Source organism: Carettochelys insculpta, chromosome 5, assembly GCF_033958435.1.
Source record: "Carettochelys insculpta isolate YL-2023 chromosome 5, ASM3395843v1, whole genome shotgun sequence".
NCBI classification, from domain to species: domain Eukaryota; kingdom Metazoa; phylum Chordata; order Testudines; family Carettochelyidae; genus Carettochelys; species Carettochelys insculpta.
The window spans coordinates 10,266,343-10,291,498 of NC_134141.1; the positions used below are offsets into that span (position 1 = coordinate 10,266,343).

A 25,156-nucleotide genomic window follows, 5' to 3' on the forward strand; every position below is an offset into this window, starting at 1 on the left:
TGGGTTTGCTCAACAAACTATTCCTGCTGAAGGAATCTCCAGGGTAACAAGATAGGAGTGAAGGGGCACTAGCCACAGAAGAAAAACAACCGCTCTTTTAGCTGTGAAAGCCAAGAGACCTTTAAAAGGAGAAGTGGTTTCAGTGACTGGATCAGGGCTTTTTACAGTTCATCTGCCTGCGGCAGCAAGCATTAAGATTGCTCCCAGGCAAGAAAATCAGCAAAACAAATGGAACCACGGTTTTTATTGGAGTTTGTGTAGCACAAGATTAGTAAAGCTGTACCAACGTAACCACTACAAATCATCTTCTGGAAAATGAGGACAATGCTAGTGAGGTCCCAGCCAGGTGGGAGGGGGCAGAAAAGTATCCCTCATCCAGCCCAAATGCGGATGATTAACAGAATGCTATTTTGAGGGTTCTCCTATACTTCTGTCTCCTTCCTGATGTTAAGGTGTATGCATGCCTTTGAGTGGGGGAGGAGACATCATCTCATCTCAGCTGCCTCCAGCTTTTTCTATGGCTCTCCTTGCAGACTCTGGCCCTGAATCAGAAAGGTACTTAACCATGTGCCCAATCTGAAGCATGCACCTCTTTCCACTCAAGTCAAAAATACTTGTGCTGAAGTTCCCTCCTGAATCAGGGCCTTGAACTGGTCAGCTATTGCCACTGAACAGCCCTACAAAAATAAGAGAAGCTAGGTGTGCTATCCCGCTCTCACAAGCGCCCTCCACAAAGAAAATCAGCAGCACACAAGCACATAGAGGGGGCATTTCTAGGAAGGACACAAGTTTCCCACCTTCAAAGGGGTTTGTTGTAAGCAAGGGAAAAAATTTTAATAGAAAAAATTACCCAAACACGGTCCATTTAACGTGCGAATTCAAGGCCTCAGGCTCATCTCTATTCTGTCCTGGGTAATTCCCATCACCCCTGGGGTGAGAGTTCATTTAGGCTTTATCACTGCACTGCAACAATCCCGACTTAGCAGTGTGGAGGGGATTGGTGGGAATGACCCCTGTGCGTGCATACAAATTAAGGGGAAAGGCAGATAAGAAGGGAAGATGAGCAGAGATCCTGAATGTGCCTCTCCCCACCTCTCTAACCCAGGGTTCTAGAAGAGGATGTGGGTTGGTTGAGAAGCAGTGACTGCCCTGCTGGTGACAAACAATCAGAGAAAGGAGCCGGGTGGTCAGCAGACGAGGTGCCTCTGTCTCTCCAGGGCAAGACTCAGCCAATGTAGATCCGATGAAAGTCATTGGCACCAAAGGCAGCGTTACACTTGGGGCACTTGCGCTGCCGGGTGTCATAGCGCGTCTTCACACACTCAAAGCAGAAGACGTGAAAGCACTTGGTGAGTACAGCATCCTTCTTGCGCATGTTGCAGCATGGACAGGTAAGGCGTGCCTGCAGGAGGGAAATGCTGCAGTGAGTCTCTAAGCTACTACCCAGGACAGACCTTTACAGAGATTGCAGGAGCCCCAACTGGAAAATAACCCATCATGGGAACCAGACTTTACTTTCTGCTCCATGAGAAGGGGGTTGCTCCAGCACATAGCTGGTCTGTACTGACAGAGCTTAGCTAGAGAAGGCCCGTATTGAATGGATAGGAAAACTAAACCCTTTGGCCAGGGAAGTTAACAGAAGAGAGTGACAAAGTTTCTCGCCTTGTAATCCTTGATCTCCTCCATCAAGATCTCATCACAGTTGGGCACTAGGTCAGGTTTCTTTGTGGTCTCCAGCTTCCTACGCAACCTGGAGATGTCCTCCTGCAGAAGGATAAGAGCCCAACAAAAAAATTATTGCAGCTATTTCTGCACAAAGCCTCTGCTTCAAAGATACACAATGGGACCCTTAAAGTGCGTGGTACAACATGCCTATGATGCGCTTCCTTCCCTCCCCTCCTCTCTTCCCAAGGCACTCCAGACAATTAGAAAAGCGATCTGTACCGGAATGTCAGGTGCCCATAATCAAGATCTAAAATGGGTCCAAGCCAGAGGGGCTGGGTGCAGAAGGCAGGGGAAGTGAAAAAAAATCACAGGCAGGACCAAATGTCTTATGGATGGAGCTGGAAACCAAATGAAGTTGAAAAACCCTGGATAGCAGAGTGTGATAGAGGACAGCAGGATATGGAGTTTCACTCTGGCAGGCAGAGGCAGACTGACTGGAGATGGACAGCAAAGGACTGCGGTATATGGCCCATACCTGAGCCCGTTTGAAGTTGAACATGTCCTTCTCTTTAGTCACACTGTTTTCCACAATCTCATCCTGAAAGTCATGCAGCTTCTTCTGAGCCAGCTCTAACTGTGCTTTGAGATCATCTGCAAGCTGGGCTGCATCCATTGCCTATTGAAGGAGAAGGGCATAGGATCACAGTCACCTACAAAAGTCTTTCAGTCCCAATCCCTGCCCACCAAGACTGTGCCCTACAGTACTTTTAAGATTCCCTCCCCATCCCACCTAGTTTTGGAAGATCCAAGAAAAGTGATGTAGACTATTTCCCTTGAGCACCTGCTCAACAACCCAAGATCTCATTGGTAATAAATTCCCAACATTCAGCCGAAACTTTCCTTAGTGTAATTCTCTAGTGAGATATATTGAGTAGGACTGATGCCCCTCCTCAGTGTTTATACCCTTCAAAGAACCTTATTTCTCCATGGACTTGTTGCTCCTGATCCAAATACCTTGCAGGTATTTTGTAACTGTTCCCTTACTTAAACCAGAGCACTACCACCATCACACTCTCCTTTTACGAAGGTCAGGAACTCCATTTTATTTCTTCTACTCTTCCATCACCCCACAAACTGCCCATGATTTTTAAAAAAATCAGTGTTTCAGTAAATCATCCAGCTGAATTTCCTTCATACTACAGGACATCACATCCAGAAGAGCTGAACATTGGTTACAAAGATATTTTTATTTGCCTCACTTAACAGCTGTTCAGATTCTTCCCAATGTATTTCCTGACAGGACATTTAAAGAGGAGGGTAGAACCAGCAATACCAGACAGTCTCATTTCTCTCCTCTTTAACAGCCCTGCTCTTTTCATTGCCCCGTTAACTTATTAGTTAAAACCTCTCTCGTTCCTCAGATTTTTTTTTCTACCTTTATCTTTTCTCTGCAGGCCTGACCAAACCCGGATTATATTCATTTGGCTGCCTCCTCTTTTTTTCCCCATTTGCAGTCCAGTTTTCCTTTTATCCTCACTTCTCTTCTCAGTCTTTCAAGAAGCCACTCTGATTGCTCCTGTTCCTTGCATTCTTTATCAGTCTATTGTGCCTTGATTAGAATGTTATTTGGTTTTCCTCTGCCTCCTACCACAATGGTATCATGACATGGAATACTGGAGAAATTCAGTTCTAGCAGCTTCCATGAGATGAAGAAAACTCAACCTGGTGAACCAAGGGCTCATGCTCACCTTGCGTTTGTTCATCTCCAGCGCCTGGGTTCGGAGACCGAGCTCTTTCTCTCCAGTGCCAATATTGCTCTGTAGCAGGTGTTCCTTTTCCTCCAGCTTTCGCACAACCTGTAACTGAGCATCCACCTTCCAAAAGAGAAGGGGGACAGGAGAAAGAGAGAAACATATGAACATGTGCTGCTGGCATTGTGTCTGAATTTTTTTCTCCTTTCCCAGTCACTGCTCCCTTGGGGGCAAACTCCTCATCACTGTCGTCTTCTCTCCTCCCACTTCTGCAGCACCACTTCTCTATTGCAGGATACAGACACATGGACAAACAGTGCAGATCAAAATATACAGTTAACCAAGGGGACAATTTCCCACAGCTCCAAGGTGAACCTTCATAAACACAGCTATCAAATACCTACACTGGATTGTTAAACACATCTATCCCTCGCCTCTGGAAGAGCACTTACTGGAATCATTCAAACGCAATGGACATTTCTACTTGGACTCTCAAGAGAGGGCTGGGGGAGGGGGAAAAACATTGATGTAGGAACAGCTTTTCTCATATGATTCAAAGATCCCTCACCTTTTCCTTCTCCCAGACCTATGTGAACTCCCTCTAAGATAAGTATCAGAAAGGTAGCCAAGTTAGTCTGTATCTTCAAAAACAACAAGAAGTCCTGTGGCACCTTACAAACTAACAGATATTTTCGAGCATAAGCTTTTATGGGCAAAGACCTGCTCTAAGATACTTCACATATACAGTCTCTGATTGATTAGCTCAGAGGTCCCCAAGGGTGGGGTGTACCCTGAAGGACAGAGAAGGAGGGAGACAGAGGAACAACCAGAGGGTATGGTAAGACCTGTGCCAGCCCCTGGGGGGGGTCAGGGAAAGAGCACCTCCAGCTCAGCCTCACCCTTTCCCAGCTCTGCCCTGGCCCCATCCCCAGCTGCAGCCCCAGGTCCATGCCTGGCCCCATCCTCTGCCTCATCTCAACTCTCAGTTGTGGCTCTACACCTGCTTCTTCAGCTCCATTTCCAGCCCCACTTCTGGCTCCAGACCTAAGCCCAGCCGCAGATCCCTCAGCCCTTCTTCCCACCTACCCCAGGAGCTGAAGCTGCACCACTGAAGACATTTAAAACAGGCCTAAGTAGCAATATGCCCTGGTCTAATGGGGAACCTCATCACCCATCTTGTCCTCCCACCACCCCTCTTCTGGTTACCTGTGTCTTCAGGGTCAAGACCTGGTCTGCCAGCTCTTCCTTCTCCTCCTTCAGCAATTTGTGAATCTGGTTTGACTTGATGCGTTCAGACATCAACTTGAAATTGGCATCATCCTTTTCCCGCAGCTGCTGCATAAGGCGAATGTTCTGCTCTTGCATATCCTCGAAGGCTTGTCCAGTGACATCCATTTCTGAAAGGAGGGCTTCTTCTTCCTAGAACAGAAACAGAAACACTCTGTAATTGCAATCTCTCTTCCCCTCCACCAAAGCGCTAAGAACCCCTGCCTTTTTTCTAAGGAACAAAATTTAGTGTTGATGAAAGATGCAGATCAACACCCTGGAGACCGACAACTTCCCTTTGACCAAATAACAGGCAACAACACTGAACTGGAGGATGCTACACTAGGGGAAAGATGGCAGTTCAGCTTCCACGGACATTCAGTCCTTGACCTCTGGGCTAGCAAAAACAACAAAGAAAGATGAAGATTGGCTCTGTTACATGGCCATCTCTCCACTGGGAATTAGACACAAAACAGTGACCAATCTGAAGTGAGCTGGTGAATATCCATCAGACTGTGACAGCTTTGGGCTGAATTTGAATCAATGAATCTAAAAATCATGAGCTTATTATTACGCCACTAAACCCTCTCAGCCCCCCATGACAAACTCTACCTTACAGTTCACAGAAGAACCCAGGCAAGGTGGGCTCAAAGATCTCTGCTACGAACTGACATGGCACAGGGACATGCCCCAAGTACTTTGCTCTATTCACTCTCACGCAATCCTGCTTTAATAACGCAGGAGTAATCCCATCAGCCAACATACCCGTTCCTTAGACTTTGGTACTTGTATTATATGCCCTACTCCCATTGTTGCAGTTTCTGAATTGTATCATATGTGGTCTTAATTCCAAAGCGAATTAAAGTGGCCTTCATGCAGCTGATCTTATTCTGAACAAGACAGTGTTCACACAAGGGTTTAATGCAGTTACTAAGTAATCCACTATGCATTCACAACTTCAATTAATTTGAATTATTTTTCCTGGCCACACAAGATGTATATCCAGTGTATTTTAAAAAAGAAACAGTCTGACCTCACTGCAAACTGACCCTGCCGTGTCTGTACTCGCCCCATGCATTACTCACCTCAGCAGCATTTCTCTAGCCCAACGTGTATACTGAGAAATTTACTCCGACCTCACTCTGTCCAGGTTCCACCAGGATGATATTGCCTTAAAAGGGTCATGAGCAGAGTTGAAATATCATCTGCTGGAGGTGGTGGGAGCAGGGTATGAGTGCTCTCTCTTGAATAATTCCAGCTGTTTCCTAACAAGGTTTGCCCCACAAGAGGATATTTACATAAGCTCCCCTCACCTGCTTGGCCATGGCTAGTTTCTTCTGCAGATACTCAATCTGCTCCTCCACTGCACGGATCTTGCGCAGGGCATCCTCATCTGCCATTTTCTTACTCTCTTTTTTCTCCTTGTCCTCCAGGTCTTTCACCCTCTGCCTCAGCTCATCCAGCTACAGCAAGGAGAAAAGGAATGAGACTGTGTGAGAGGAAATGATCTCCAACGCTAGGCAAGCAATAGAATAGCAAGGAGCACACTGCTTAGGAATTGTCCTCCCCCACAGTTCCCTAAAACCATGGAAAAGTCCTTTAGTTTAAAAAAAAAAAAAAAAGACCCATTTGCTCATTTTGTCCAGTTCCCCAGCATGATATTAGGAAGTAACATACTACTGGCTGTGCTGCTATAATAACTGGCCCACAAATTCACTCCCACTCTGTGAGGAGTGAGAGTTTGTAAGGTATCACACTAATCTGTAATAATCAATGCTGTCGGAAAAGGGGCTAAAGAGAAACAGAATAAATTAATCCAAGCAAAAAGGCCCACTGATCTAATTCAAGGACTGAGTTAAAATCATGCCTGGTAAACAAGTAAGGTTTTGGACTGGAAATTAAGGTCCAAAATAGGTGTGTTGGAAATCAGGCCAAACTAGGGGAAAAACAGTGAGGGGATGAGCAGTTGCACCCATCCCTCCATTTGGGATCCTCAAAAACGCTTTGGGAGTAAATGTTTGCAAAGTGGGACAATTATTAAATGAAAGAAGATGGAGCAAGTTTCACCATTACGGCTACCCCCCCTCCCCTCTCCTGGGACAACAGGATCTACTGGAATAACACGAGGCCTGAACTGTCCCAACTCTGAAAGAAGTTCTGACCAGACCAGTACATGAAAGGAATGCAGATGACACTGCCACCTCCACTGTTGCGGACTAAAACCCAACCACCAGCTGGGATATGAAACTGTGTCTATCACACATTTCCTTTCCTTATTTCTTTTCTTTTTCTACCCTTCTCCTTTTTCCTTCTACCTCACAAGAGTCTGGCTTAGCCAGCCAAGACTGCACATTTTGCAACACTGCTGCAAGCCTGTGACCAGAGAGGCAACTAAAAGCAATTCCCTAAACACCCTGGTCCTAGAACCAATCTGCTGGATCCCCTTGCACCTGATGAGACCGTGTGTTGTGCCTGTGTTTCTCCAGGATCAAGACTGAAGTAAAACAATGCCAAAAACAGAAGCTGTATCTTCTGTCATTGCTGTTCTTGCCACTCCTTTGTGTGACTTGTTCGTCTTTTAGCAAATGGATGGAATTTTAACAACATCTCCAGCTCACCTCAAAAACTTTTCTTTTCCCCAAAAAGAACAGTTACAGCTGTGTTTAATACCATCTAAAAGACTGCCAAATAGAGGGTTTCCTTCTAAAATCTCTCTAGCTATGGGGAAAGAGAACACACTATGTTAAAAGTCTTAAGGCTTTAAATTACACATGCTCTCTCTTTTCTGCATCTTCTATTAAAGTTAAAACAAAATTGCTGTGTTTGCCATGGTCTTAGGCAGGCTGAGGTCTCTAGATTCCAATCCTTTTTTTTTTTTCTACTGTGTGTTGTTGAGAAGTGACAGGGTCATGTTAACACCTTTAACTCTTTGAGCACATTTATTCCATCTGTAGGCAAAAATGTCATCTGTAGGATGAGATATAAACTGAATTCTTGACCACCATCACTACTGAAGATTCCCTGCCACTTTTTTTTTAAATAAATGTAAGTATATCTCCTAATTTCCTTGCCAAAGACATATACAAACATTTACACTCTGCCTATCTAAATTTCCACTGCTGTGTCATTTGGATACACTATCTTTACTTCCAAATCACAAATCTTTGTCACATTATTTAATTTAAAATAACTCAAGAGCTGGTGCTTGTACCTTTTTCCTTTGGAGATTACTATTCCACAGGCAGACTGCGCTATAATAATAACCTCCCCGATCATTCATGCTGAATTTTCACCTCACAACTCCCAGTTCTACACCTGCAGGGAGCTATGAACAGTTTCTTTTTCCCTTTGCTGTTCAAAAAACACTATTACTGTAACACATACCAGAAAGCCAACAAGATGCTGGAAAGCAACCTTCCTTTGCAAACACGTAGCCAAATGAACCATAAGCCAAACAGACACCTCAGTAAGGAAGGACCATTCCAAAGCCAGTCATCTGCCTTTGTAACCCATGCACTTCAGGGTGTGGTTCAGTGGCCCATGTAGTGACATTTAGATCACTTACAGAAAGAAAGAATGAGTCTCCATCTACAGCCTTAGCTAATTACTAGCAGGCTTTTAGCGTAAGGGGTAGAGGCTCATGCACTAAGCTCCAGAGAGCCCTGGTTGGAGTCCACCTGTCAGCAGTTACAAGTGGGGGGGCTCATCCAGGATTTCAACTGAGGCTCTCAAGCTTGGGACATGCTTGCTCAGTTAGGGGAAGTACGTAACCCGCACACCTAGGGATGTGGCTCATTGTCCCACGTAGTAGCTCTTAGACCGCTTACACGGAGAAAGAATGAGTCTCCTCTCCATCCTTAGCCAACAGGCAGCTGGCTTTTAGCTCCAGGACTAGCAGCTTAAGCACTAAACTCCAAAGGTCCCACGTTCGAGTCCGCTTGTTGGCAATTACACATGGACTCCCAGTCTATTCCAACCTTCCCCTGTCTGACAGAGGGAAGAAGGGGAGTGACATTCTGGAGTGATTAATTTCCAAAACAGCTGTAAAATCAGGGGTGGGGAACCTATAGTCTGTGGGCTGGATTAAGACTCCGTCTTATTTTGAATAGGCCTGGAATGAGACTCGGGGCTTCCCCCTGCAGCAGGGCAAGACATTGCTCGCGCTCCAGTCCCAAGGCAAGTTTCAAAGCCCAGGTGTCCTGCCCCACCTCCCACCGTCCAGTGCCTATGAGCACCCCAAGTTGAGTGCTTCTCCCTTGCACGTGGGCTCCCAAATGATTCTTCTGTGGGCTGGCAGACCCCAGCACTAGGTCATGAGAGGCAAGAGAAAAAGGAGGACAGAAATGGGACACTGTTACCTCAGCCTTGGCCTTCTTCTCAGCTGCCATGAGCTGCACTTTGTCTCTCTGCTCCTTTGGGGCAGACCTGTACATGTCTAACAGAAGCTTCATTTCCTTCTGGCTCTCCTGGGCTTTCCTAGCAACATGAAAGAAAAACCACCTTGTTGAATACTTGGGAGAAACGCTCTGATGTGATGCCATCTGCCAGAAAGCTAGAATAACATTCTCTTAGCATTCTCCTCTCCAGGCTTCTGGGTTACATTTGGGGACATCCATATACTCTACAAAGAACAATGCAGAAACATACAGAGGCATGCTAAAGTGGACTCATACTGGAGCCAGGTCTACACTAGGCTGCAAAATCTCTCAGATATGCAATTCCAGGTACAACAATTGAGTAGCTGGAATCAGCATACCTAGATCTATTTCTCCGGCTGTCCATGCAGCTGGAAGTCAATGAGAGAAACTCCCCTGCAGACCTCCTTTATTCCTCATGACAATAAGTAGTACCAGGGCTGACTATAGAGCCCCAATGGTTTGACTTAGTGTGTCCCCCCGAGGTGTGCTAAATTGAACCCCAGAAGATCAACCCTCCAGGAAGTGTAGACATACCCTAGGAAGGCAAGACAGAAGTAGAGGCACTTTGGTAGTAAACTATGGACTTTCTCAGGTCATGATTTAAGACACGGAGGAGCATGGCCTTTGGAAATCTGCACCTCACAAACCCCAACCCCCTTCAAATATCTGCAACCAGTAAGATTTGAGGATTGAGGAGGAGGGCTCTAAATACCACCTCCACTATGTGTCCCTTGGACACAGTCATGTCACCAGAGACCCAAAGAAACAGAGTTACCATTAATTGCAAGAGCAAGAGTCTCAATTCTGGAAATCCAGGGTTCCTAGCTATGTTCCCTGGACAGCCGGATTAGGGCATGATCTGGCAAAGAGGAGCAGGAGGTTCAGCAGTACTTACTTGAGATCAGCCTTCAGCTGCTTGATCACTTCAGCCTCTTTCTTCCTCCCATCCTCATGCTTCCCTTTCTCCTTGGTGGACTCTCTCTCCTTCTCCGACTCCTTCTGCTTCTGCTTCTCCCGCTCCCGTTCTTTTTCCTTCTCCTTCTCCCGCTCTCTCTCCTTCTCTTTCTCCCTCTCACGCTCCCTTTCCTTCTCCCGTCTCTCGCGCTCCCTCTCCTCTTCATCCCGCTTGGCCTTGGCTTCCCCAGGATCCTCGGTGGCAGCCTTGGGCACAGACGCCTGGGCAGAGGAATCATCAGGCTCCTGTTTGACCTCTGGTGGTTCCTCCTTGGTCTCTTCAGTGCTAGACTGGGACTGCAGCAGGGCACTCCCACTGCGGGAGCGAGTCTGGGGGAGCATTGTGGGAACACAAAGGGAAAGAAACCAAGTGAATGGAAGTTCTCAGCCAGAACAGTCCTCACTGCCACCCTCCTGGGATTGCTGCTGCCTGGCTCTCTCACACATGCTAATATCAATCTTACTGCACAGCAGAACACAGTCATGGAGGAAGGTCTGCTCTGTGGGAGCTGGGAATGCAAGAGCAGGCTGCTGCATAGCACCCAAGGGAACACTCTGCAGTTTGCTCTGGGACTGCAATGCTTTTCTCAAAGCCTGTGGTATCAGAGACACATTTACACAGACAAATTAAATGACAAACTGTGAGACAAGCATGCAGCCTATGCTCTGCTCTAGCACAGCTTCCCCTCCCTCGCCACTTCCCCTGTTCCCTCCCAGCATCTCCAGCTCTGGTACCTTGCTCAGGTCAGATTGGGCCTCCCTCAGCTTGCGCTTGTACCTCAGCACTTCCCCCTTCAGCTGGTGGTTGTGATTCTGGAGGCTGCTGATGAGGTGACGCATCTCCCGATTTATTGGCCCTACAAAGAACATACACAGTTAAGTTACCACAGGCCATACTCAGCTCTCCCTTGCAGAGTGCAAAGTATGTGTGTTGTGCTTTGGAAAAATCCTTCCACTGTAGTGATAGCTCTCTGGTAACGAGGCATCCAGAAATAAAAGAAATGTTCCAGGGACAGGCTTAGTCACAGAGAAAGACTTGCCTCCCTGCTCCATGACATGATGGCTTGGACAACTGTACTAGTGCTGTCCGCCATCATATCTTCTTGCAACTCACCATCCTAGGTCTCTGTCAGCATTACTGCTTCACTGATTTCTTCTTCCCATTGAGAATCTCAGTATAGAAAGGCAGTGCTACCCCATCAGAAGGGTCTTATTCCAATGCTATGATAAAAACGTACATTTTGCCCCCTTCTGGTGGGAGTTAAATATTACAGTTTTCTGCTATGTAAGCTCAACTTCCTAAAAACATCTCTTTTCAGGAAAAGAACTTCCAATAGTGTAAAAAAGTATTATATTATATTCTCCCTTCACAATCTCTGCATTGTCAATAGCCAACCAATTCCCAGACACACCGAAAACCCTCATAAGAACATCTGGCCACAGCCAGAAAGATGGAAAATACCTTGATGCATGCGCATTTTATGTGCCTAAAGAGTGATTTTCCTGAGACAGAACAGTGCCAACAAGTATTGCACGAAAGCAGAGAAAGCTCCAAAGAGGCACACTGCGGAAATCATAGTGATGTCAGACTGGAGGAGGCCTCACAAAGTCATCTTGTCCATCCCCATCTGCTGAAGTACCCTGACAAGTGTTAATTACTGTGAGTCTGGGAGCTGCTTAATGCATAGTACTAGAGGGTCCCCACATACTGTAAACCACATTAGGCCTGACTCACTCATTGCCCCATCTCTCAAAGGTGTCAGATGTAAACTGGTGACATGCTGATCCCAAAAATCACTGTGTGATGTACGTACAGGTTGTGTACAAAGAGGTGCATGGAAAATATGCATTTGGGAGGCATCACACAAACCCAGATTGCTCTAGACATAGAAATGTGTATTCACTTGTCGGACGAACTTGGTTACAGGCAGAGGACAATGCATGTAAGGTAAATAAAGCGATCAAGCTAAACAAACAGGGGAGAAAACCATGTAACAATCATACCGGGCGGGGAGGGGGGGAACAGAACTTGCATCCCAGGAAGACTTCCTGGATCTTGAATCACAGATAATGAACTCTGGGTAATGAAAGGGGAGCAAAAAGTTATCTGTCACTGAGGGGACATGGAGTACAGCATCCTTCAAGCCTGTGAAAGTTGGATCCCCCGAGCCTGGAGACTTAGGGATAATGCAACTTGATGCATGTAAGAAAACTGCTTAGGTAAAGATCATGACTTGCTAAAATTAAGTTTCAGTCACCAGAAGGCGTGTTGTCTTTTAATTGTAACAATATACGCCTTTTATTCTTGCTTCATATAACTTTAATCTCTGCTCTTTGTTAATAAACTTACTTTTGTTTTAGTAAGAAAACCAGCTCATTGTGGTGCAAAAGTGAAGTGTGAGTCCTCAGCTAACCTAACATATTGATGTGTGCCATCTGCCTGTTTGGAGGCAGTGAACTTAACTGCTCTGAGCGTCCAGTGACAGGGACTGGACACTACTGGGAGACATCTGGTGGGGAACAGAACTTCACAGATTGTTAACTGGAAGACAAGCTTTTGGTAGCGCGTCTTGCAACTAACACACAATGTAGCAACAGCAAGGTACTTAGTCTTGGTAAGGCAGACTGATAACACAGTGGCTCACAATTCTGGCTGAACTGAGCATGTCATCACACCAACCTGTTCTTAAAGCCTCCATTAAACAGAGATACCACAATCTCCCTTGGTAACCTATCCCACTACTTAACTAAGAAAGTTTTTCCTAATATCTAAAATGAATCTCCCTTGCTGCAAATTATGTCAATTGCTTCTTGTTCTACCCTCAATAGATGTGAACAACTGATCATGTTTCTCTTTATAACAATCTTTTACAAATTCAAAGACCATTTCACAAACCATCTGTAACCTTACTAATAACTACACTGAGTGAGGTCTTTCAATCACTTGTGCACCCACCTTACAGTAATTTCATTTAGATAATTTTTCTTTAGTTCACTTATGAGAATGTCATGTGAGACAAACACCAAAAGCCTTACTGAAGTCCACCTATAGATGTGCATCACATCTACTACTTTCCTCCCCTCGCCATCACTACTCTATCAAAAGAGGAAATTAGATTGGTTTGGCATGATTTATTCTTAACAAATCCACATTGTCTATTACTTATCACATTATCCAACAGTTTTGAACATAGTTTAATAATTTAAGCATCTTTCCCAATATCAAAGTTTGGGTGATTAGTCTGTAATTCCCCAGATGTTCCTTGTTCCCTTTTCTGAAGGCAGACACTATGTTTGTTCTTCTCCACATCTCTGGGACCTCAGCCATTCTCTAGGAGCTCTTAAACACTGAATGTTCACAGATTAAATACACAAGGGCGAATTTAACCAAGCCTGGCTACAATACAGCTAAAATACAACCAAAACTGAGGCTCTCATATGGTGATATATGGACCACCAGTGGTTCATAAGCTCTATTCAGGTGGTCCATGGATAGTTCCCACTTAGGCATGTACCTGGGTGGCTTCATACAAGAGTGAAGGGCCACCCAACTAATGGTTCCACTATTTAGGTGCCTGGACCCCAGAGAAGAGTCACAAATACAGTGAGGTGGTAACTTTGGAGAATGGGGAAGAATAGGAGGTTAGTGGAAGGGTGCAGTGGCATGAGCTGAGGAAAATAGGAGGTAAGAGGGGTGCAGGGTTGCGGAGCCCATAAAAAGCAAATTTCCCCATTTCCAGGGCTGCAACCGCCAGGGAAAGATGGCTCTCCTTCCCTGCTTCAGCTCTGTGTCAGGAAAGAGACCTATACCAATATTAAAACAGGAGTGGTGTGCTTTTACTTGTAGAACAATAGAATGTTATTAAGGCATTATTTTATATAGCACTTTTATCCAAAGCGCTTCACAATAGCTAGTCTCATTCAGTGGCCTGTCAAAGATCTCAGCAATTTTCAAGTGGTCCATGTAAAAAACAAAACAAAACAAAAAACAAAAACAAAACTTGAGAACCCCTGACCTAAACTGTCTATGAATTCTTTAATTTGTCTTTTGCCCATCCTGACCTGAGATCTTTACCACTTTGCAAATACTAATGATGTTAAGCAAACAGTCACAGTTCAAGTGAAGACTGGTAAGTACGTATTTCAGCCTTCTCTGTGTCACCCCTCACTGGCTCTCTTTCCCCATTAAGTAGCATAGCAAAAAACTTTCCTTCATTTTTCTCTTACTTCTCATGTATTTTTAGCAGCTCCTCTTATTGTTTCTTATGCCCATTGCTAGTATCATTATTTTGTACCTTAGCTGTATGAAATGCAACCTCTGTTTAGAAACAGAAGTTAACAAACAGGAAAAGATTTGGTACCTGCTTGTTCATTGGCAGCAAGTGTCTGTTCAAATTCTATCCTCAGCATTTCATACTCCTTGCGGACCTGTGCCAGAGTGTCCTCTAGCTGGATCACCTCTGTGCGCAGCTTCTTGTGCAGACTGACCTCGTCCCGCTGGAGAGCAAAGAGGACACAGAGATTAGTGCTAGGATCCAGATGTCTCGTATTTCCTCCTCAACCTGTTTTACAGAAGGGAAGAATATTATCACCCTCCTAAAAACCAGAAAAACAACAACAGAGACTGTAAAGGCCACTGCAGTATTCAGTCCTCTCCAGTGCCAGTCAGAGGGCTAGCACAGAGCAGGAGATCTCAGAGGAGATGGAGGAATGAGGCGATTACCTCAATGAGTTCCACCTGGCGCTGGTGTGTGCTGCGAGTGCCGTGAAGCAGAGTGCGAGCCTCATCCAGATGTGCCTTCAGCTGGAGGCTCTCATTATACAGGACTGAAAACTGGGACTGCATGCAGCGATACTCCGGCGTCTCCTTCACAGCCTCCTCCACTGCCCTCCGCAACTCCAACTGAGAAGAGAAACACAATCCCAAGAAGAAAAAGAGGAAATTGGAGAGGAAAGAAATGTTACCTTATACTGGAGGCCGAACAGTGAGAAATAACAGCACTCCAAAGCCCATTCTTCCTCCACATCCACTTCACTCCTTTGATGAAACAGAATTTCCATAAGGCAAGGTAATGGTTTTGTGAACTACCCAATGCAGGAGTTTTTAACCTATACAGGTTAAGCCTCTTTTCTGGCACCCTCGGGACCAGACTGGTACCAAACAAGATAATTTGCCAGACCACGGGACATCAATATTTTCCAGCACATTACCAACACTTCCACTGCTAACCGGCCTCTTGGAAGACTTTTGGGGTAAATTACAGCTAAATAAAAAGCACTGAACACAGAGCCAGGACTGATGGCTGTAAACAAAGTTTATGGGACCATGGGAAACTGGGCCACAACCATGATAAGTGGGCATCCGGCTAACTAAAATCATGCTGGATTATGGATATTGCCAAACTAGAATTCTGGATTAAAGACGTTCAACCTGTATTAGTTCAGAACTGATGAAAGAAACTGGAGTAACAGCCTGGATCCCAATGATACCACACAGAGCAGCATGATAAACTTCCCTTCACTACACAGCTAGCATGCCTGTCCCTGAACCTGGACAAACATCATTTTCCAGACCTTCTCAAATCTTACTGTCACCCAAGGTGTCAGCATGTGGACAACCAAGAACCAGACTGAAATCAACAACTGATTTCACAGGGGTAGCAGAGAAAGCAATTTTGAAGACATCATAAAAAATAAGTCTGAAAAACAAACAAAAAATAGTATCAAAATTGATCAATTTTATGAATCAATTTCTTCTACCGACTGTGGAAACTCTAAGCCCTTATCTCCTGTCTCAATTCCATTCAACAGTCTCCCTCTTTCAGATAACTGACAGATAATTGGATTGGTTATTGATCACTGAACCCTACATTTATTCCCCACAAACAAAGCTATGAGTGCAGGGGGTGGAGGAGGGGGAGGGAGGGAGAGAGAGAAGACAACCCCTGCCCTCCTGGGCAGTAATTAGTATGGATGGTCACTGAAGATGTTGTGAATAGGAGAAAGGGACAGAACAGGAAACAGGGATAGCTATGATTCCCTATACACTAAACTATACACCGCACCACAGTCACTCTAATTCAGGGACCCATCCATGCAACAAACCTCGTTGCCAGCTCTGCCCACATATCTACGCCAGCAACACCGTTACAGGACCTAACCATTTCAGCCACACCATCATGGGTTCATTCAGCTGCACATCTACCAATATAATTTATGCCATCATGTGCCAGCAATGCCCCTCTGCTATATACATCGGACAAACTGGACAGTCTCTACCTAAAAGAGTAAACACACATAAATCACATATCAGAAATGGCAATATACAAAAACCCGTAGGAGAGCACTTCAATCTCCCAGGCCACACAGTAGCAGACTTAAAAGTAGCTATCCTACAGCAAAGAAATTTCAGGACTGGACTCCAAAGAGAAATTTCTGAGCTACAATTCATCTGCAAATTCGACGCCCTCAGCTCAGGCTTAAACAAAGACTGCGAATGGCTGGCTAAATACAGAAGCAGCTTCCCCTCCCTTGGTGTTCACACCTCCAGATCAACTGCTGGTAGTAAGCCTCACCCTTGCTGACTGAGCTAACCTTGTTATCCCCACCCTTGCTCTGGCTTATTTATACCTGGCCCTGCAGATTTCCAAGACCAGCATCTGATGAAGTGAGTCTGTGCTCATGAAAGCTCATGCTCAAAACTTTTCTGTTAGTCTATAAGGTGCCAAAGGACCCTTCGTTGCTGTATCAGGAATGTCTGTCACAGCAAAACCTCAGCCTCCTATTAACACTCCAGACTACTGCATGTAAAATATCATCCAAGCATAGAGAATGAGCCTGAAACAAAGATACATATTGATCAAAACTTCTAGTTTCACAGAAGGGACTAAAGAAGTTATACATATATTCAACAGCGTGAGAGAGAGACTCCAGTTAAATCCATCCACCTTCACACTCCCAGAGAATTTTGCTCCTACCTTCAGTTTCTCATTCTGTGTTGTCACCTCCTCAAGATCCTGGCGCAATTTTTCCAGTTCGCTGAGGCGGTTGCCAGCCAGCTCCTTGTTCTCTTCCAGCTCAGCATTCATTTCCTCAAACTGAAGGAAAAACACAAAAAGATTTCTTTTTAATATATTGGGGAAAAAAACATTCTGCATCTAGCTACAGTTCACATGGCCCTAATTACTATAGAATCAGAGCAACTCGTTGTCTTTAATGTTTTTATTGTCATAACTCTCACACAGGGCAGGGGCTAAGTAAGTTGCCTGAGGCCACACAGGAAGTTTGTGGCATAGGAGGGACTCAACTCACAGGGTAGTCACTGAACCATCCCTTTCACTCTCTCACAAACCAAAGCTTCCCCTCGCCCCACCCACAGCCTCAGGTTTTACCTTGCGAGCATTGATGGTGATTGTACCCCCATAGAGGCTGCTTCCAGCTCCATATACCTTGTAACCTTTTGAATTCACCTGCAAGGAGGATGAAGAGTTTGTAACAAAACACACATAGTGCTTCAACCCTACCCTACTCCCTAAACCATTCCCACAACCAGAAGACAGTCACTCCATGCTTAGTTCACATGTATTATACCACTCCAATTAGCAGCAAGTTAGTAAGGTAGAGGAAGGCTCCCATAAGAGTCCACTTTCTTTCTCTAGGAAGAGGTTAACAGGTGCTGCTGAGCTCTGAACTGCTCTAGCTCGCCTTTCAAAGGGCTTGGTGATTACCCGTTCCAGCACATCTGCAAGATGTCGGTTGAGCCGCTGCTCTCTCTTGCGGATCTTGTCAATATCCCATTGAAGGTCATCGATCATTGTCTCCAGCACACACACCCGCGACTCTGCCATCTCAACTTTCTCCTGCAACTTGGAGAACTGCAGTCCAGGGAGAAAGGAGAGCATCAGATAAGATAATAAGCAGTGTTTGATTCACAGCCTTCCAGGATTGCTCAGCATTAACTTCACTCATTCAGTCTTGCCTCAACCCTTTTACTTTTAGTCTTTTACAATTTGCTCAGGGGTCACTTTGCAAAAAGGTGCAGGCTGTCACTCTTAGGTTACCAAAATTTTGGATGAGCAAATTCCAATGCAGGGCAGTGAAAGAAAAATGGAAAGTGAAGAAGCTCAAGAAGCTTGCGTTTTTGGTGGAGTTAAGTGGCAGCTCCCTAAATGCATTACACTTGGAGCGCTGAATTTGGTATTTAAATATTTGTAATTGTTTCTTACACACATCCCTTGAGTGTTCAGCTGACGTGGTGTAAAGAAAGCCTGCTTTCTAAATGGTTAAGAACTGGAACTCCAAGAGATGAAATTTCAGAAGGAAAAACTGTCGAGTAGATCATAGCCCTGGAGAACTAAAATCTTTTTGTAATGAAAGCTCTTACACCTCAAATAACCACCAGAACAGAAAAGGCATGTCAGCTCCAACCTGACAGCTGTTTCAATAGTGTCTTAATCGCTCCTCCTTACTTTTTTCCCCACTCTCCCCAGCTATGCCCTCAGTTCTACATTCCCTCTAGCAATAAATTCAGGTGTTCTTTTAACACCTGGATTCAGTGCATCAGTCCATTGCCCAATTAAAGTTTACCAGGCACTTTACAATGCGATTCTTTTCCAGAATCTCACAGAAGTACAACGGGCATTACAGTTCTCCAAAGCTAAATTACTGCTCCTTTAATCTTGGCTCAGAATTTGAATTCTTCAGACTTAATCATCCCTGGTGCTCTACAGTTTGCCCTCTCTGGGGCAATAACATGCTTCCTATACTACAGAAACCAGAACTGCTCAGTATTCCTGGCAGGGATCAAATAAGCACAAATACACAGGCAGACTCCATTTTTCTTTCTTGTACCTCTTGAGACATGATTCGGTGCTTTTCCTGCAGTAGGTCAGCAAGTTCCTGTAGCCGACCATTTTCATGCGCAAGGTAGGAATTTAACTCCTGGACCGCTTCGTCCACCAGTGATGCATCTGAGAAGGGAAAAAGGACACGAAAGTGGAGTCATGGATGAACATCTTCAATTCAGTAATCAGCAAACAAAAGGGAAGACGAAACAACACAACAAACCTCTTTAGGAAGGAGGAAAGAGAAAGGGGGAGGGTTGCTCTTCCCATAGCTCTTATTTATTATGCTACTATAATTGGCAGTCAGGAAGATTAGGGGCAGAGCACAAATTTACTGTCTGTTGCACAGAGCTGAGTAGGGCTTTCCTAAACATACAAGCTCAAAACACAGACCAGCTTTGCAGACTTTTCAAGAAACTGAGCCTGGGACTTAAGTGAACTTCAGATCATTATTATTCTGAGGTGAAAGACATGCAAATCTCAGCTGCTTTTACAGAGTTTTTTCTTGAGTTCATTTGAGCCTGACACGAAGTGAATGAGCCCCACTGTTCAGTATGGACTTTTCAATCTTCCCTCTGCTATGTTGCTACCATCTTCTGTGTAGTGGCACATTATGTCAGGGTTACAAGGTTCCACTGGGACTTAAGTATTTCCAAATGGATAAACAAGTGAGTCAGCATTGGATGTGCCCTCCATCTAGACACCAAAACCAAGGCACACTTCTCAGTATTCAAATAATTTAACTATCTGCAGATGGACTTTGCCATGGACTTTTCAACATGCTCAGCAGCCAAGAGAGATCCCACTGTTCTCAAATAGGAGCTGATGGGCCCTGAGTATTTGAAAAACATGATCACTTCATTTTGAGGCTGACATCTGAGAGGAAAAATTTGACCCTTACTACTGACATAGCAGGAAGTAGCTCGTCCCTGACTCGATGTGTTAAGAAAGCTGGAATTTGCAAGCCTAAGCCCTCACAGTCAAACAGGCCCATCATACCTCCACTATTTAACTTATGGGACAGCATGTCCATCTTTTCCTGAAGCTTGTCATACTTGGTCACAATTTGAGCAACCGCTCGGCGGGAGGACTCCACACGCTCTTGCAGCTGAGACTCCATCTCCTCACTTGTACTGCTGGCCAGGGTGGCCAGGAAGGAGAATGCAGGCTCAGGCCCTTCTCCTGGAAGACAGCAGAGAAGGAAACGGATGAAAAAGTTCGCGTGTAGTGAGAGAAGCAGTCACTAGTATCCGCATATCGTTCGTTTTCCCAGAGTGCCCTGACCACCAACACTTCACCCCCAATTAGGTCCATCTTCCCAACCTGTGAAAGACAGCACACTACATGGCACAAGGTCTCACCTCGATCCCTCTCATCCTTACGTTCTTGATTGCTGTCTGAGTCCGGTTCTGGTTCTGGTACCACCAGGGCTTTTCGTTCAGACAGAAGGTCTCCAAGACCTTGCTCCAGATCATAGCGCTTAAGAATGATGCGGATATTTTCATCAAACTGGAAGAAAGGACAAATGAGAGGATACATAATTCGCATGACATCAGAGTGAATGAGACAAGACGACAGAGAAAACATAACGGTTCAAATGAGCATGCTATGTACCTGACTCCAGTAACGGTTGACAATCAGCAGAGAGGCATCATCGGTGGCCTGCCGCCGCTCCAACTTTTCAATATGCTCCCGCAGCTCATCCTCAATGGCCTGCCGCTGGTCCAGCATCTCCGCCAGCTTTCGGTTCTTGGTCTGCAGTGTCCGGATGTCCAGCTCCTCCTGTGCAGAGGTGAGAGTCACATCTGGGCACTTAGTGCAGCACAGTCTTATTCTACCCCTTTCTATAAAAGAGCCTTTGAGCAAGATCTTTGGGTTTGGGTGAGAATGAAAACAAAAACAATGTGCTGGAGTTTGGTTGTACTACCTGCAGGATACGGCTGGGATCAAAGAGACTGAGCCACACATATACATACCGTCGATGAAACTCCGCCTAATTTAATGGTCTCTACTGTGGTTCCTGAATCTTCAACCCCTGCCTTTTTCTCCGGGGGCACAGAGGGGCCAGGCTCTGCTGCCGCCCGCTTGTTGCCAACCCCAGACATTGCGGGTAAGTTGTCTAGATTTCCAGCTCTTTCTGAAACACAAAGAAGAACTTTAAAAAATGTCTAACCAGTTCCATTTTTAGAGATTCCTAACAAGACTATCACCACAGCATCTGAATGCCCTATGCATCCTAGGAATTCAAAAAACACAGCAGACTGCTTACACCAGAAATATATCCCTTGAAGGATTTAGAAGGTCAGGATTTAAAGTAAACATTATAATACAGTGGCCAGGCTACTATTATGAATACCAGAACAATGCACAAAGAGATATAGAATAAAGGTTGAACCTCTCTAGGCCAGCACCCCTGGATCTCACCAGTGCCGATACAAGAGAATTTACTGGACCCACAGGAGGTCAATATCATCTAACAGCATTATCAACACTTCCACTGCTTACGGAGCTCTTAGAAGACATTTAGAGTTAAATTATAGCTAAATAACAGCACCGAACACTGAAGACCAGGAGTAGAGGCTGTAAACAAACTTTATGGGACCACAGAAAACTTGGCCACATCCCTGATACGTGGTGCTCCGACTAACTAAAAGCATGCCAGATTATGGATGTTGCCAGACTAGAGAGAGGTTCAACCTGTACTCCAACAAGTTCAGAACAAATTCTCAAGTCCTATTAGTGCAGTAAAGAAAAACTCCTATTGAATCCAATGGTCTTTGGGTCAGGCTCCTGGTCAGAATATCCTAGAACATTAGAAGTATGTTAGAGCTTTGCAAGTGGATAATGTTATCAAACTTTGATCTGTCTACACAAAAAAAAAAAAGTCTAAGAATACTTTTAAAACGCTTGCATGTCTATGACTCAAAAATGATATGCAAGAGCTACAAACTATTCACTTTTTATTTTAACTATAAGTTCTTTAGAACAGGGGCTGAGAGCACTGTCAAGACCTGAATATCTTTTATAAGATCATTGGGCAAAGAGCGTATCTTACACATTTGTGCAGTTCTTACCATAATGGGACTCCTATTTTGAACGGCCTACTGCAATATAGATATTTAAATGTTAATTTCTCATTTATATATATATATATATATATATATATATATTTATATATATATATATATTAAATATTAAGTCATATATAAATATATGTTTTTATTATTTAAATATATAAATTACTTGTTTCTTTGCATTTTTACTTTAACTGGAACATTGTTATGTCTTTTATTTAAGATCAATCATAAAAAATAAAAACAGACGACACGTACAGGGACAGAACTGTACCATCTGATGGCTTACAAAAGATACAAAAAGGTTCTCAGATGAGGCAGGAAATTGGTATGGTGATGGTCCCCATGAGAATTCTTACATTTTAATTCTAACTGGCCTCAGGACTAAAGGGTTTGTAAGACACCTCATTATATCCCATATGTCTACCACAAAGTCTGACTCCATTACAACGGTGCTAGATGAAAATGGTGTTGCTCAGGACCCAAGTGCCCTGCAAAGCTCAGCAGCAGATCTTTTCATATCTGTCAACAAGTTAAGGTGATATATAGGAAAATATAGGCAAGAAGTATTGGAATGTGCACTTTAATTCAACTGAAACCTGCTGCTTTTAACAACATTATATATTCTTTGATCTACATATTGATATTACTACTAATATTAATATTCCTTGACCTACATATTGAGAAAGGAAGAAGGGGAGAATTTGTGCAGCAAAAACACCATAACTTGGTGGAAGCAGCATGTGTAACTGCAGAATTTCCCTGTATTTTAATATTTTAAATGATGTGCAAATGAATAGGAGAGGAAGTGAATGGGAGGGGGGCCATGTGAACGGAGAGCTAGTGAAAGGCACTAGAATGATGATCATGAAGACTGAAATCCTCCAGTCCATGAAGAAAGCAGCAGGATGTTTCTCTACACTGTCCCTGATCTCTGAGCTAGAGAGACCATATTCAGATCCAAAAAACAACAGGCAGTGACCCTCAGTTGAATATTTAAGAGAACTGGTGGATGAGCCTGTGAGGTTACATCAGGAAAGTACCACCAACAATTCTTGAGGACCAAATTTCTCTCACCATAATCAGTTCCAGTGCCCAATGAAGTCAACAGGGATTGAGAGTGCTGGCTATTTGATGTAAAGACAGGTTCTACTGAGCTAAAAGGGGATTCTATGAGCAGGTTTTACAGTTTGTCCATCTTAGGAAGAATTTTGCCACAGGTTTTTTAACAATGTGTTTAAAGGGACACACTCCATTTTAATTGGGCCCCAAAATAATTTAAAATAATGATCTTCAAAACTCAAGACCACCTTTTCTATTACAGGATATCTTCCTTCACTGGAATTTAAAAAGATTTCCAGGAAGCATGTTTAAGCTAAACATCGAAGCACCTTGTTAGTGCAGGAGAGCCTGCATGAAACAGACTAGTCATTTGTCAGGGCCATTATGTCAGATGGTATAAATGGGTACAGTTTCACTGACCTCTCTGGTGCTGAGCCCATTCATGAGCTGAAGGTGTCTCTCTACCTACAAACTGAACAAAAAGCAAAAGTAAATAAAACACCCAGCATAAAAAAGTAGATATTAAACTTCTTTACATTTTAATCATTTAAAGGTGTATTTCTAATACAGCTAAGAAATTAGATTCTATATATGCAGATGTGAGTAAAGCAATTCAAAATGTGACTTTCCGTCATCGGAAACTTATTTTGCAATATGCTATTTTAATTTGACAGGGACCCTTTCAAATGCTTCAGGTTTTAAAACCACTGTCACATAGGCTTTTTACAGCAAATCCACAACATCCTTCAAATATTCTTATAAAAAGCCTTGAACGGTCCAACAGCTAAGACTTCAAGTCTCTCCCTCTCCCACCCTCTAAAATGTGATTGAAGGATCACGTTTAAACATTTCACTCTTTCAGTAGAACATACTTTTGTTATTTGTGTAATTATTTTTCCACAGAGAGTGTTATTAACAAGAAACAACAAGAACCAACCAGCTGACAGGGAAAATACCATCCAGAAAATATCTATCTATGCTCTCTCACCCTCAGAGGGTAATCCCATCACCACACACACACACCAACAAATCCCACTAATCAACTCACCTCTCCTACCCAGATCAGGTAGAGAGGTGATACTCACCCCCCAGCATGCACAGACCATAGTCTGACCTTCCATAGCCTAACAGTCTACATATTCATGCTTCTACCCCGACCTAGGGTCAAGTCCTGCTCCTTCCCCGCACCCCCCATACTCACTCACAAACTCCAGAGACCAAGTGCCCTCCTCCCCCTGACACTTGTCCATCCTACACACACAAGCCTGAGCCTCTGCTCCTCTCTCCTACCCAACCCAGGGGCCAACTCCCCCTTAACTCCCCCCTAGCTCCACATACTTCTATCTAGGGGCCAAGCCGCACAATCCCTGCATAGGGGCCAAGCCATTCCACTGTCCGCATACCTTCACCCAGGGACCAAGCCTCCTGCTCCTTCTCCCTGACACTCTCCCACCTGACCCACCGTCACCCTGGGACCGAACTCCCCCACCCAATACACCCCCGCCCCTAGCCCAAGCTCACCTCCACCAGACAGACCCCTCCCCACACACACCTCCGCCCCGGGGCCAAGACCCTGGACACTCCCGCATCTGACACCCCCCGCTCCCGGGCCAACCCCCACCTCCACCCGACAGACCCCTCCCCCCACTTACCCCCACCCCGGGGCCAAGACCCCGCTTCCCCGACACGTCCCAATCCCAGCTCAGGGGGCAAGACCCTCATCCCCCTCATACTTGCACCCAGCGGCCAAGCCCCCTCCCTCGACACACCTTCACCCCGGAGCCAAGGCCCCCTACCCCCGACAGGATTCCACCCCCCACAAGGCAATCGCTGCTCGGGTGCCGAGCCCTCAACACCCCGCACCTCCGTCCAGGGGCCAAGCCCCTCCCCCGACACACACCCACACCCAGGGCCAGGCCCCCCCCAGCCCGGCTGGGGAGTTCCCCGCAGCGCGGCGCCGCGCGGCGCCCCTCACACTAGCGCCGCTGAAGTGCTACCTCAGCCAGGCACACACACCCCCGGCCCTGATACTCACCCATGGCCCGGCCAGCGGGCCTCACCTCCGGCCTCCCACCCCTGACCCGCAGGAAGCGGCCAGTGACAGGAGCTCAGCCAATCCTCAC

The 25,156-nt window shown here is 45.1% G+C and overlaps 1 protein-coding gene across 1 annotated transcript; it reads right to left on the reverse strand.

Moving 5' to 3' along the window:
* Positions 1–227: 227 nt before the first annotated feature.
* On the reverse strand, positions 228–25,156 carry RNF20 (ring finger protein 20). Its single transcript, XM_074994637.1, has 21 exons — positions 25,069–25,156; positions 23,454–23,505; positions 20,874–21,034; positions 20,512–20,679; positions 20,259–20,406; positions 19,897–20,079; positions 18,905–19,023; positions 17,782–17,928; positions 17,446–17,523; positions 17,032–17,151; positions 14,778–14,957; positions 14,416–14,551; positions 10,790–10,911; positions 9,996–10,384; positions 9,041–9,158; positions 5,996–6,145; positions 4,623–4,835; positions 3,414–3,539; positions 2,201–2,341; positions 1,663–1,764; positions 228–1,402 (listed from the first exon to the last, which is right to left on the reverse strand). Exons 3-21 carry the CDS (start codon positions 21,000–21,002, stop codon positions 1,226–1,228), a joined length of 2,946 nt encoding a protein of 981 aa, XP_074850738.1. The 5' UTR covers positions 21,003–21,034; positions 23,454–23,505; positions 25,069–25,156; the 3' UTR covers positions 228–1,225.